General features: G+C 49.8%; 1 protein-coding gene across 1 annotated transcript in view; it reads left to right on the top strand.

Moving 5' to 3' along the window:
- The window catches only part of DNAJC11 (DnaJ heat shock protein family (Hsp40) member C11), a 74979-nt gene that overhangs the window by 60170 nt on the left and 1502 nt on the right, over positions 1-13307 (top strand). Inside the window, exons 9-15 of the mRNA XM_070385161.1 lie at positions 280-365; positions 693-809; positions 10247-10402; positions 11473-11542; positions 12009-12066; positions 12196-12338; positions 12972-13101. Of these exons, the coding sequence (XP_070241262.1) occupies positions 280-365; positions 693-809; positions 10247-10402; positions 11473-11542; positions 12009-12066; positions 12196-12338; positions 12972-13101 (760 nt within the window). The remainder of the gene's footprint in view (positions 1-279; positions 366-692; positions 810-10246; positions 10403-11472; positions 11543-12008; positions 12067-12195; positions 12339-12971; positions 13102-13307) is intronic.

Genomic DNA, 13307 nt, shown 5'->3' with positions numbered 1-13307 from the left:
CCACAGGATCGGGGTCGGGGTGCCGTGGTGGCTGGGCAGGAGCTCGAGGCAGCTGCTGCCCTGTGAGAACGCTTGCTCGGGTGCAGGAGTTTTTATTTTTCCTGAGAAGTCAGAAGACTGGGTTTTTAAGTGAAATCTCCCAGTTTGTAAAGATCAGCTCCAGGTGGATTTTTACACACCCTGTGGGACAAGCCCCCTGCCCCCGACAGTGCTTGGCCGCCGGGTGGGGCGACCCCCTCAGCTCGGTCTCAGCTGCCTTTTCTCCCTCCACCTCCCCAGCTTGGAATCCCTCACTCCTTCGCACTCATCAGCTATCAGCACAAATTCCAGGATGACGACCAGACCCGAGTGAAGGGGTCCCTGAAGTGAGTGCTGGCCAGGCCGACGTGGGAGTCCACCCGGTCTGTGCCATCGGGCACCTGCTAGGGTTAATGCACATCTCCCTTGTGAGGCCGTGGGACTTGCTACCCTGCCATCCCACCCTGAGGAGCTCGGCGTCTAATGTCGGATTCCTCTCCGGTCATTGACCAGGGGTGTCCGTCCTGAAAATCCTCCCCGTGGGTGGTGGGAGGGCGAGAGAGTTGGGGATGAGAGCCTGGCCTCCGTCCTGGGTGACGGCTGCCAGTGGTGTTAGGGTTGTTGGGGGAGCAGGAGCAGGGGGCCTGGCTGGCTCACTGGTCCGCTCCTTGCAGGGCTGGCTTCTTCGGGACGGTGGTGGAGTACGGAGCAGAGAGGAAGATCTCCAGGCACAGTGTCCTCGGGGCGGCTGTCAGCATTGGAGTCCCACAGGGCGTTTCCCTCAAAATCAAGTAGGTTGGACTCGGGTCCTTCTGGCCAAGGGTTGTCTCACACTTGGTAACTCATCTGAGCTTCACCTGCATTAAGAAAAAAAGAGCCTTTGCTTAGAATTCCATTAGAGATGCGCTCGCTTCTGTCTGGGGTGTGTCAGCAATTGTAGAGTCCAGAAGCCCGACATTCGGTCAGTAAGACCAAGTCTCTGCTTCAGAGAACTTCCTGTGCCCACCTGCCCCTACTTGCCGCCCCTCTCCTGAAAGGCCCTGGGGTGGCCCCGCACATCCGCTCACCCACACGCCACACAGCTCACAGTGTGGCATGTACCTCATGGTCCGCAGGGCAGTCAGCGTTGGGCTCTCTGCGCCAGATCCTCCCACCTCGGTGGCCCAGCTGGTTGCCTCTAAATGGAGGCCTCACTGTCAGACCCTTGGCTGCTGAGACTCACCCCACAGTGGTCTGCTCCAGCCTCCTGGCTTCACCACTGTTGGGCTCCGTGATGCTCACACAGCGCTAAGGGTTCCAGCTCCAGCCTGTGCATCCCTCATCCCTCCCCACACCTCTCCTGGGGGACCTCACAGCGTCACAAATGTCACACCTCCACTCCCATGCTCCCCCGCCCTCGGTCATATGCGCCCTTCACAGCCTGCTGGGCCTGGAGTCCGCCCCCTCTCGGCACCTCAAGCTCTGTTTTTTCACCAGTTCTGGCCAGAAAGCCGGGAGCCAGTCTCCCAGCGAATCTCCCAGTCACCCTTTCCCAGTCTCCCAGCTTAGCATCCTCTCTCCTCAGAAAGCACATCCTCATATGACCATTTCTCAGAATGTCTGTGGCCGCCATCTCCGGTCTGAATTACTGCTCGTGTCCTCCTGACCAGTCTTCTCCCTCGGGATGCTGCTCTCCATAGTCTTTTAAAATCTAAGCCAGTGTCTTATAGATCAGATCAGATCAGTCGCTCAGTCGTGTCCGATTCTTTGTGATCCCATGGATCGCAGCACGCCAGGCCTCCCTGTCCATCACCAACTCCCGGAGTTCACTGAGACTCACGTCCATCGAGTCAGTGATGCCATCCACCCATCTCATCCTCTGTCGTCCCCTTCTCCTCCTGCCCCCAATCCCTCCCAGCATCAGAGTCTTTTCCAATGAGTCAACTCTTTGCATGAGGTGGTCAAAGTACTGGAGTTTCAGCTTTAGCATCAGTCCTTCCAAAGAAATCCCAGGGCTGATCTCCTTCAGAATGGACTGGTTGGATCTCCTTGCAGTCCAAGGGACTCTCAAGAGTCTTCTCCAACACCACAGTTCAAAAGCATCAATTCTTCAGCGCTCAGCCTTCTTCACAGTCCAACTTTCACATCCATACATGACCACAGGAAAAACCATAGCCTTGACTAGACGAACCTTTGTTGGCAAAGTAATGTCTCTGCTTTTGAATATGCCATCTAGGTTGGTTATAACTTTGCTTCCAAGGAGTAAGCGTCTTTTAATTTCATGGCTGCAGTCATCATCTGTAGTGATTTTGGAGCCCAGAAAAATAGTATGACACTGTTTCCACTGTTTCCCCATCTATTTCCCATGAAGTGATGGGACCGGATGCCATGATCTTTGTTTTCTGAATGTCGAGCTTTAAGCCAACTTTTTCACTCTCCTCTTTCACCTTCATCAAGAGGCTTTTTAGTTCCTCTTCACTTTCTGCCATAAGGGTGGTGTCATCTGCATATCTGAGGTGATTGATATTTCTCCCGGCAATCTTGATTCCAGCTTGTGTTTCTTCCAGTCCAGCGTTTCTCATGATGTACTCTGCATATAAGTTAAATAAACAGGATGACTATATACAGCCTTGACGTACTCCTTTTCCTATTTGGAACCAGTCTGTTGTTCCATGTCCAGTTCTAACTGTTGCTTCCTGACCTGCATACAGATTTCTCAAGAGGCAGATCAGGTGGTCTGATATTCCCATCTCTCAGAATTTCCCACAGTCTATTGTGAGCCACGCAGTCAAAGGCTTTGGCATAGTCAATAAAGCAGAAATAGATGTTTTTCTGGAACTCTCTTGCTTTTTCCATGATCCAGCGGATGTTGGCAATTTGATCTCTGGTTCCTCTGCCTTTTCTAAAACAAGCTTGAACATCAGGAAGTTCATGGTTCACATATTGCTGAAGCCTGGCTTGGAGAATTTTGAGCATTACTTTACTAGCGTGTGAGAGGAGTGCAATTGTGTGGTAGTTTGAGCATTCTTTGGCATTGCCTTTCTTTGGGATTGGAATGAAAACTGACCATTTCCAGTCCTGTGGCCACTGCTGAGTTTTCCACATTTGCTGGCATATTGAGTGCAGCACTTTCACAGCATCATCTTTCAGGATTTGGAATAGCTCAACTGGAATGCCATCACCTCCACTAGCTTTGTTCGTAGTGATGCTTTCTAAGGCCCACTTGACTTCACATTCCAGGATGTCTGGCTCTAGGTCAGTGATCACACCATTGTGATTATCTGGGTCATGAAGATCTTTTTTGTACAGTTCTTCTGTGTATTCTTGCCATCTCTTCTTAATATCTTCTGCTTCTGTTAGGTCCATACCATTTCTGTTCTTTATCGAGCCCATCTTTGCATGAAATGTTCCTTTGATATCTCTGATTTTCTTGAAGAGATCTCTAGTCTTTCCCGTTCTGTTGTTTTCCTCTGTTTCTTTGCATTGATCGCTGAAGAAGGCTTTCTTATCTCTTCTTGCTATTCTTTGGAACTCTGCATTCAGATGTTTATATCTTTCCTTTTCTCCTTTGCTTTTCGCTTGTCTTCTTTTCACAACTATTTGTAAGGCCTCCCCAGAAAGCCATTTTGCTTTTTTGCATTTCTTTTCCATGGGGATGGTCTTGATCCCTGTCTCCTGTACAATGTCACGAACCTCATTCCATAGTTCATCAGGCACTCTATCTATCAGATCTAGGCCCTTAAATCTATTTCTCACTTCCACTGTATAATCATAAGGGATTTGATTTAGGTCATACCTGAATGGTCTAGTGGTTTTCCCTACTTTCTTCAATTTAAGTCTGAATTTGGCAATAAGGAGTTCATGGTCTGAGCCACAGTCAGCTCCTGGTCTTGTTTTTGCTGACTGTATAGAGCTTCTCCATCTTTGGCTGCAAAGAATATAATCAATCTGATTTCGGTGTTGACCATCTGGTGATGCCCATGTGTAGAGTCTTCTCTTGTGTTGTTGGAAGAGGGTGTTTGTTATGAGCAGTGCATTTTCTTGGCAAAACTCTATTAGTCTTTGCCCTGCTTCATTCCGTATTCCAAGGCCAAATTTACCTGTTACTCCAGGTGTTTCTTGACTTCCTACTTTCGCATTCCAGTCCCCTGTAATGAAAAGGACGTCTTTTTTGGGTGTTAGTTCTAAAAGGTCTTGTAGGTCTTCATAGAACCGTTCAACTTCAGCTTCTTCAGCATTACTGGTTGGGGCATAGACTTGGATTACTGTGATACTGAATGGTTTGCCTTGGAAACAAACAGAGATCATTCCGTTGTTTTTGAGATTGCATCCAAGTAGTGCATTTCGGACTCTTTTGTTGACCATGATGGCCACTCCATTTCTTCTGAGGGATTCCTGCCCGCAGTAGTAGATATAATGGTCATCTGAGTTAAATTCACCCATTCCAGTCCATTTCAGTTCACTGATTCATACAATGTCGACATTCACTCTTGCCGTCTCTTGTTTGACCACTTCCAATTTGCCTTGATTCATGGACCTGACATTCCAGGTTCCTATGCAATATTGCTCTTTACAGCATCGGACCTTGCTTCTATCACCAGTCACATCCACAGCTAGATATTGTTTTTGCTTTGGCTCCATCCCTTCATTCTTTCTGGAGTTATTTCTCCACTGGTTTCCAGTAGCATATTGGGCACCTACTGACCTGGGGAGGTTCTCTTTCAGTATCCTATCATTTTGCCTTTTCATACTGTTCATGGGGTTCTCAAGGCAAGAATACTGAAGTGGTTTGCCATTCCCTTCTCCAGTGGACCACATTTCTGTCAGATCTCTCCACCATGACCTGCCCATCTTGGGTTGCCCCACGGGCATGGCTTAGTTTCATTGAGTTAGACAAGGCTGTGGTCCTAGTGTGATTAGATTGACTAGTTTTCTGTGAGTATGGTTTCAGTGTGTTTGCCCTCTGATGCCCTCTTACAACACCTACCGTCTTACTTGGGTTTTTCTTACCGTGGGTGTAGGGTATCTCTTCACGGCTGCTCCAGCAAAGTGCAGCCATTGCTCCTTACCTTGGACGAGGGGTATCTCCTCACTGCTGCCCTTCCTGACCTTCAACGTGGGATAGCTCCTCTAGGCCCTCCTGCGCCCGCGCAGCCATGGCTCCTTGTACGTGGGGTTGCTCCTCCCGGCCGCCGCCCCTGGCCTCGGGCGTGGGGGCGTGGGGTAGCTCCTCTCGGCCGACCCCTGACCTCGGACGCGGGGATAGCTCCTCTCGGCAGTTCCTGCGCCGCCGCAGTCTGGTACTCTCGGCCACTGCCCCTGACCTCGGACGTGGGGTAACTCCTCTTGGCCGCCGCCCTTCGGGCATGGGGTCCTCTTGGCTTTGTGCTTAAGGCCCTCAGGGACTCCCTCAATTCGGGGCAAATCGGCCCCCTCAGAGCCCACAGGATCTAGCCCCTCAGTCTCTTCTCTGCCCCCCACCGATCCTATTCACTCTGGCCTCCAGGTTGCTCCGGGAGCACACCAAGCCCACTCCTGCTTCTAGGCTTGGCTGGCGCCTGCTGCTCCCCAGTCCCCAGGGAGCCACATGGCTGATTCCTTCAGTTCCCTCAGGTCTCTCTGCTCAAGTGTCATCTGATTGCCAAAACCATCTCTCGTCACCTTGTTAAAACTGGTGGCCCTCACCTTGCCCTGAGCTGTCCACTTCCCCTTTGCCCATTTCTTATTCTCCGTTGTACCTTCTCCATCTGACAAGCCACCATCCCTCGCCACCCGTCATTCAGAGTGCCGTAACTCAGTCCATTTTCTCTGTTCTCTGTGCTCCTGCCACCAAGGACACAGCCTAGCACTGAAGAGGGACTCTGTGAGCGCATGAGTGAGAAAAAGCAGACCACAGCTCGGCTATGGAGCTGTGGTCTGCAGGTCCCCATAGCCACAGTTGGTGTCAGGCACTTCTCTAACCTGAAATGTGAAGATGCCCGGGATTTAATAAAGAACACAGAGCCGGCAGATTTCTGCATTCCAGTCCCTTCTCCTCCCCTACCTCCCACATCGGGACCTCCAATGAGGCACCGTTCTCTGTTGTAAATGCTCCTCCCCGGCAGAACTCACGTTACACAGTCTGAACTGAATTCCTGTCCCAAGGATGCCAGCCTGCTTCTTTGTCCATAGGCTGCATTGTCCGAGTTATATTGGTAAATATAACTGAAAGGCACTTCAGTCCAGCAATAGCAGCTGCTCTTTGCTAACTTATATTGTATTTATTTGACAAATCACACTAATCTTTGAATGTTAAACCAACCTTATATTTCCTGAGGCAAATTCCAGTGGATCATGACATGTGATACTTTATATATATTGCTTGATTTGCTTATGTCTTACTAAGAATTTTTGAATCTTTGTTTTTAAGGGATGCCAGTTATAATTGTCTTTTTATTATGTATTTATCAGGTTTTGGACCACGTTATGCCAGCCTGATAAAAAGAGTTAGGAATTATGCCTTCCTCTGTTTTATGAAAGAATTTGTATGAGAATGGTCTTGGTTGTTTTTTTTTTCCCCGTTTCATAGAGTTTAGCAGTAAAATCAACCAAGCCTGAGTTTTCATTTATAGGAAGGTTTCTGATAGTGAATTCAATTTCTTTCATAAATACAGGGCTTCTCCAATTTTCTGGTTCATCCCTTTTTTTCCTCCCTTCCAGTTTTCAGTTCAGTTCAGTCGCTCAGTCGTGTCTGACTGTTTGTGACCCCATGAACTGCAGCACACCAGGCCTCCCTGCCATCACCAACTCCCAGAGTCCACCCAAACCCATGTCCATCGAGTCGGTGATGCCATCCAACCATCTCATCCTTTGTCGTCCCCTTCTCCTTCTGCCCTCAATCTTTCCCAACATCAGGGTCTTTTCAAATGAGTCAGCTCTTTGCATCAGGTGGCCAAAGTAGCAGAGTTTCCACTTCAACATCAGTCCTTCCAATGAACACCCAGGGCTGATCTCCTTTAAAATGGACTGATTGGATCTCCTTGCAGTCCAAGGGACTCTCAAGAGTCTTCTCCAACACCACAGTTCAAAAGCATCAATTCTTCGGTGCTCAGCTTTCTTTAGAGTCCAACTCTCACTTCCAGTTTTATTGAGATATAATTGACCAAACAGTGCTTTATAAGTTTAAGGTATATGGCATAATGATTTGACTTACATACATCACAGCACATTTAGTGAATATCCACCATCTCATGTAGATACAAAATTAAAGAAATAGAAAAAAAAATGGTTTTCCCTTGTGACGAGACCTCTCAGGATTTACCCGCTGTGTTTGATCTTGTGTTTTACATGTAAACGCCATCACAGATAGGTATAGAGAACGTCTCCATCGTTCCTCAAAGGCCCACAGGCCCCTGTGTGGTCTCCCAGGCCTCAGCAGCCCTGGTGTGCCTTTGCTCCCTATATCTTTGCCTTTTTCCAGGATGCCACATAATTGGAGTCATCCAAGGTGAAGGCCTTTGCTTCTTTCAGGAGCATCATGCATTTGAGATAATCCACACTGTTGCAGGCATCAGCAGTGTGGTCCTCCTTGTTGCTGTTGGGTGCTGCATGGCGTAGATGTGCCACGGTTTATCTGTTGTGTAAATACTTCACTTGCTTCCAGCTTCAGGAAGTTACAAATTAAGCCAGTACAAACATTCATATTCAAGTTTTGTGTGAACACAAGTGGTCTCATTTCTCATGGGTAAGTACCCTGGTGATCTGAGTCATGTGGGAGGCTGTGTTTAACTTCATAAGAGTCCCAAGCCATTTTCCAAAGCAGCGTCTCATCTTCCTTTCCCACCAGCAGCTCTGAGAGTTGCAGTTGTTCCACATCCTTCCCAGCCCTGGGGAGGGCCTTTTTTTTTTTAATTTCACCTGTTTAGCAGATGATGTAGGTGTGTCCCATTTTGGTCCTCTTGGTTCTCATTTACCTCCTGTCTGAGATGTTGACTGGCTTTTCAAGTGCTGATTTGACATCCTTTTTGTTTGTTTTTTTTAAGTGAAGTCTCTATCCATATCTTTTGTCTGTTTCATTATTGGGTTTTTGGAGTTCTCCTTTTAGTGTTGAGCATTCTTCATCTCTGGAGTTGCTTTTGTTACTGAAGGGTCTTGTCACTGGGTATAGACTTCAGGGTTAATGGAGTTTTCTCTCAGTGCCGTCATGGTGTTCTGCTCTCTTCTGACTCCTCTGTTCCTGACAAGTCATTGGTCTTTTGAACCTTTATACTCTGATGTCTCTTTTGTTTATTTCCCCCCTGGTTACTCAACTTTTTTTACTCTTGTTTCTCAGCACTTGAGTGTAGCTACACGCGATTTTGTTCTATGTCTGCTGCTTGGGGTTTGCTAAACTTCTTGCTTCTATAAATTGATGTATTTATTTATGTAGAATTATTAAATTTGCAAATTTTAGGACATTAATTCATTAAATGTTAAATATTTAATATACTTCTTCCCAGCTGCAATGTTGCCCCAGACTCTGAGCTCTGATTCTTCAGTCCAGTAGGAGTGCATATTTTTTTGCAGTTTTAATCATCCTCTCCTCTCTGGGGCCCTAATTACTTCTGTGCTAAACCTCTGGTTTCTGAGGCTCTGCGCATTTGTCTTCAATCCTTTTTCTCTTTGTTCTTCACGTTGGATCATTTCTACTAAATTCTCTTACTCTTCTCTCATCTCCAATCTGATGTTAAACCATCAATTAATATGTTATGTCTTTGAGCAGAGTTTAAACAGTTGCTTTAAAATCCTTATCTGCTGGCTCTAGCATCTGAGATCGCTCTTTATTATCTTTTTCTCATTGTATCTGGGTATGTAGCAAAGGTCCCATCACTTCATGGGAAATAGATGGGGAAACAGTGGAAACAGTGTCAGACTATTTTTCTGGGCTCCAAAATCACTACAGATGGTGACTGCAGCTATGAAATTAAAAGACTCTTACTCCTTGGAAAGAAAGTTATGACGAACCTAGATAGCATATTCAAAAGCAGAGACATTACTTTGCCAACAAAGGTTCGTCTAGTCAAGGCTATGGTTTTTCCTGTGGTCATGTATGGATGTGAGAGTTGGACTGTGAAGAAGGCTGAGCGCTGAAGAATTGATGCTTTTGAACTGTGGTGTTGGAGAAGACTCTTGAGAGTCCCTTGGACTGCAAGGAGATCCAACCAGTCCATTCTGAAGGAGATCAGCCCTGGGATTTCTTTGGAAGGACTGATGCTAAAGCTGAAACTCCAGTACTTTGGCCACCTCATGCAAAGAGTTGACTCATTGGAAAAGACTCTGATGCTGGGAGGGATTGGGGGCAGGAGGAGAAGGGGACGACAGAGGATGAGATGGGTGGATGGCATCACTGACTCGATGGACATGAGTCTCAGTGAACTCCAGCAGTTGGTGATGGACAGGGAGGCCTGGCGTGCTGCGATTCATGGGGTCGCAAAGAGTCGGACATGACTAAGCGACTGATCTGATCTGATCTGATCTGATGTAGCATAGTTGGTATTGTAGTAAGTGTTAATTTTTGTTTCCTTTTAGAACTTGGGTGAAGTCTGGCTGCAAACTTGGACTTACCCATGTAGCCACAGTCAAAACACAGCACCATGCATCCTTTGGAGATCTCTGGCACACTGAGAACTTGGGGCTCCCCACCTGTGATTTCCCTTTGGGGGGCCCCCCTCTTCCCAGACACAGTGGTTGCCCCAGACTCTGAACTCTAATTCTTCAATAGGACTACAGATTCCTTTGCAGTTGTAATCATCCATTGTGGTATAGACTGAGAACTGCCTTCAGGCTAAAGGCTGTTTTTTTAAAAAGTCCAGCAGCTCACCAGTGCCAGTTGGCGCTTCTGCCCTCTGTTGTTGTCTGGTCCCCGAGGGTGTGGGTCACATTGGTCGAGAGTTCGCAGTTGATGTCTGTGGGCTAACTGGACCTGTGGGAGCCACCCGGCCGTCACTGAGGCTTGACAGGCCATCTGGAGGCGTGGCCTCCCCTGCCTCCGGGGCCATGTGTGCTCTGCTTGGGTGTGAGTCTGCTGCTTGCGGTCAGCAGGTATCGAGCCCTTTCTTCTGCCAGACCTAGGGGCCTGCTCAGGGGAGTGGACCGTGAGGCGTGCAGACTGGGTTCCGCCTCCCCAGGTCCTGTGGGTCAAGAGGTTCTTCCTAGGCTGGGACACCCTCGCCGAGCCCCCCTTCCCTGGGAACCTGACTCACATGGGCACTCGGCTCTGTTCTGTTCTCAGGTTAAATAGGGCCAGTCAGACCTACTTCTTCCCCATCCACCTGACAGACCAGCTGCTGCCCAGCGCCGTGTTCTATGCCACCGCGGGGCCGCTCGTGCTGTACTTCGCTCTGCACCGCCTGGTCATCAGACCCTACCTCAGGGCTCAGAAGGAGAAGTGAGTTCTCAGCACTGCTGGGGACGGGGCCGAACTGCCCTGTGCCCAGCTCCCCTGTCTGTGACGTGGAGAGGGTAGCAGCCGCCCCACAGGGCGTGAGGGAAACCCCCTAAGCTGATAGGTGTACAGTGCTCACTGCGGAGTCTGGGCACGTCAAGACCTCAGTGAGTATTAGCTAGTTGTTATCAGTAGTAGCGGTACTGCTGTTGGCAACACTTGGGTTAACTTCTGTCTGTCCACATTCCTACTTTCAGAAAGAATTAGAGTTAGTTTACCAAACTGTTGGGACTATCAGCCATGACCACAGAAATGAGAAGTCTTCCTTTTTCTCATTCTAACCATTTCTTTGCCTGGCACTGAATTCAAAGAGATCGGGCTCTGAGTTCCTACAAACAAGGCCCATGTTAACTACAGTCTTGGAAGTCATCTAGATGTAATTTATTTTGCCGCTTCTTAGAGATAATCCATTAGCCCAGCATTAAACCCAAGAGGAGGTTTAACTTCATTACTTTACAATGATCTCATTTAATAGATCACTGAACTTAGTCAGGGAGCGAGGAGCCCAAGGAAGGCTCTTGGGGGGCCCCTCCAGCCTCTGATTCATTTGAGTTCGGGATCCTAATTCCCCAGCAGACTGAAGGCTTGGAGCAGAGGGTGTGCTGGGCAAGGCTGGTAGGACACGTGTGTGCTGCCCAGGTCCCCGTGCTCTGCTGTATTTTATCGCATGAAGCGCGCCTTGTCCCTGCCAAGGGTGTCCTGTGGTAATGCCTGATTGGGGGCATCTCCTGAGAGTCTCACCCTCTCCCGCTTTCCTGAGATTACTGCTGCGAGGAGTCCTCCTCCCACTGAGGTTGGGGAGAGCCATCTGGGGACCACAGGACAGCTGCACAGGCCTGGGACAAACAGATTTGCTTGAACTTGCCTTGGAAATAGTGTTTAAAGTTCTAGAACTGGGAACGCAGTAAGATTTACAGGCTGTTGGCAGGGTGCAGGTCCAGCCTGGGGCACTGTGGCCTCCCGTGCTGGTAACCCATGTTCCTCACACATGGCTTGTGTTTTCCTCGCCTCAGGGAACTGGAGAAGCAAAGGGAAAGCACAGCCACCGACATCCTGCAGAAGAAACAAGAGGCAGAAGCTGCCGTAAGTGCTGCGTCACCGGCTCCCTTCCAGGCCTCTGCCCTGTGAGGATCTGAGCGTGGACCAGGCCGCACCATGCTCCCATCCTTTCTCGTCCACGTTTCTTAAACCTGTGGGGGGCATGCTTCACACCCTGCACAGTGGTCTCAGGAGCCTTGGGTCTTGGGCTTTTCTTCCCCGACAGCCTCCCTGGTCATCTAGTCTTTACGTTATTGCCTGTGGGATGCAGTGCTGGGCGCGTCTGTGCCCTGAACAGTCAACCCTGTTACCCTGCAAAGACATAACCAGGTTTTTTAAAAGTGGTGGGTGTTGTCCTTTTTCTTCCCTGTGAGTGAATTGTTTTTCCAAGACTGCAGTAGCAGCCACGTCCAGAGAAATGGACAGGCAGGACAGACAGGCACCAGGCATGTGGCCCTGGCTCTGAGGGAGCCTCCGGAGGCCCTGATAGTAGCGTCCTTGTCCTCTGCAGGTTCGGTTGATGCAGGAATCTGTCCGAAGAATAATTGAGGCCGAAGAGTCCAGAATGGGTGAGCAGGCCTGGCCTCTCTGAGGACAGGGTGGGTGCTGGGTTTCCGCAGGAGCACATGGCTCCTGCAGCCAGGCTGCACGGGGGTTGCCTGCCAAGGCTGCCCTGCCCTGACCAGCCCTGTCCTCAGGGCTCATCATTGTCAACGCCTGGTATGGAAAATTTGTCAATGACAAGAGCAAGAAGAGCGAGAAGGTGAAGGTGATTGATGTGACCGTGCCCCTGCAGTGTCTGGTGAAGGACTCCAAGCTCATCCTCACCGAGGCCTCCAAGGTGGGCACTCGAGGTAGATGGGAGGGGCACCTGGGGAAGAGGGACCCTCTAAGGGGCCATGTCACTGCAGTGGAACCCGTCATGCTGCCGCATTCCCTGTGCGGGATGCAGCCCAGGACCAAGGTTACAGCCACACTGGAGCGGTTGACGTCATCCATCCATCCAGCCACTCATCTGTCCATCCATTGCCAACTGTTTTTTGAGCCCCTACTGTGTGCCAGTTACAGCAGCAAACAAAATATACCTCCTGCCTTTGGGCGCTCACACTCTGTGCCTTGCCTGGTTCCAGAAGGGGGGTCCGCCTGTAGTACACCAGAGGCTCAGGGGGAGTGGGGTGTGTGCCAGAGGTGAGTTAAAGCACAGAGGAGCTCAGGCAGAGTGCCCTGGTCCCTGAGTGGGTTCCTGGTCTTGCGTCCTCTGCAGGGCTTCCTTGAAGATGGAGGGTGTTTTAGTGTGGCAGTGGGGCAAGTCTAGGACTAAGTAGGCAGCTTGTTAAAATCCTCTTTCCTGTACTCAGGCTCCCAGGATTGCATCCTTCGTGGGCAGTGTCCACGCTGCCCCTCCGGGCAGGTACTGACTACAGCGCCACTGGGCTTCAAACGCCTGTCTCCAGTGAGAATCTGTCTGTTGCAGGCCGGGCTGCCGGGCTTCTACGACCCGTGTGTGGGTGAAGAGAAGAACCTGAAAGTGCTTTACCAGTTCCGCGGGGTCCTTCATCAGGTCATGGCGCTCGACAGCGAGGCACTCAGGATACCAAAGCAGTGTGAGTAGCTGCCCCTGGCTGTCACCTGTCCTTGCCCAGAGACAGGCCCAGGGACCTCAGTGGCGGGGGCAACAAAAGCCTTCCTTCTATCCTTGGCCGGGGAGCCATAGGCTTGGGCATCGTGACCTACACAGACCTGGGAAATGATGCCCTGAGGGAGGGGTCAGCCCTTTCCCAGGTGGTAGTGAGCTCTTGGAAACTGCAGC

Source organism: Bos mutus, chromosome 16, assembly GCF_027580195.1.
Source record: "Bos mutus isolate GX-2022 chromosome 16, NWIPB_WYAK_1.1, whole genome shotgun sequence".
In the NCBI taxonomy this organism is placed as follows: Eukaryota; Metazoa; Chordata; class Mammalia; order Artiodactyla; family Bovidae; genus Bos; species Bos mutus.
Note: the sequence above shows the minus strand (reverse complement) of the source record. Positions and strands in the feature narration are given on the sequence as shown.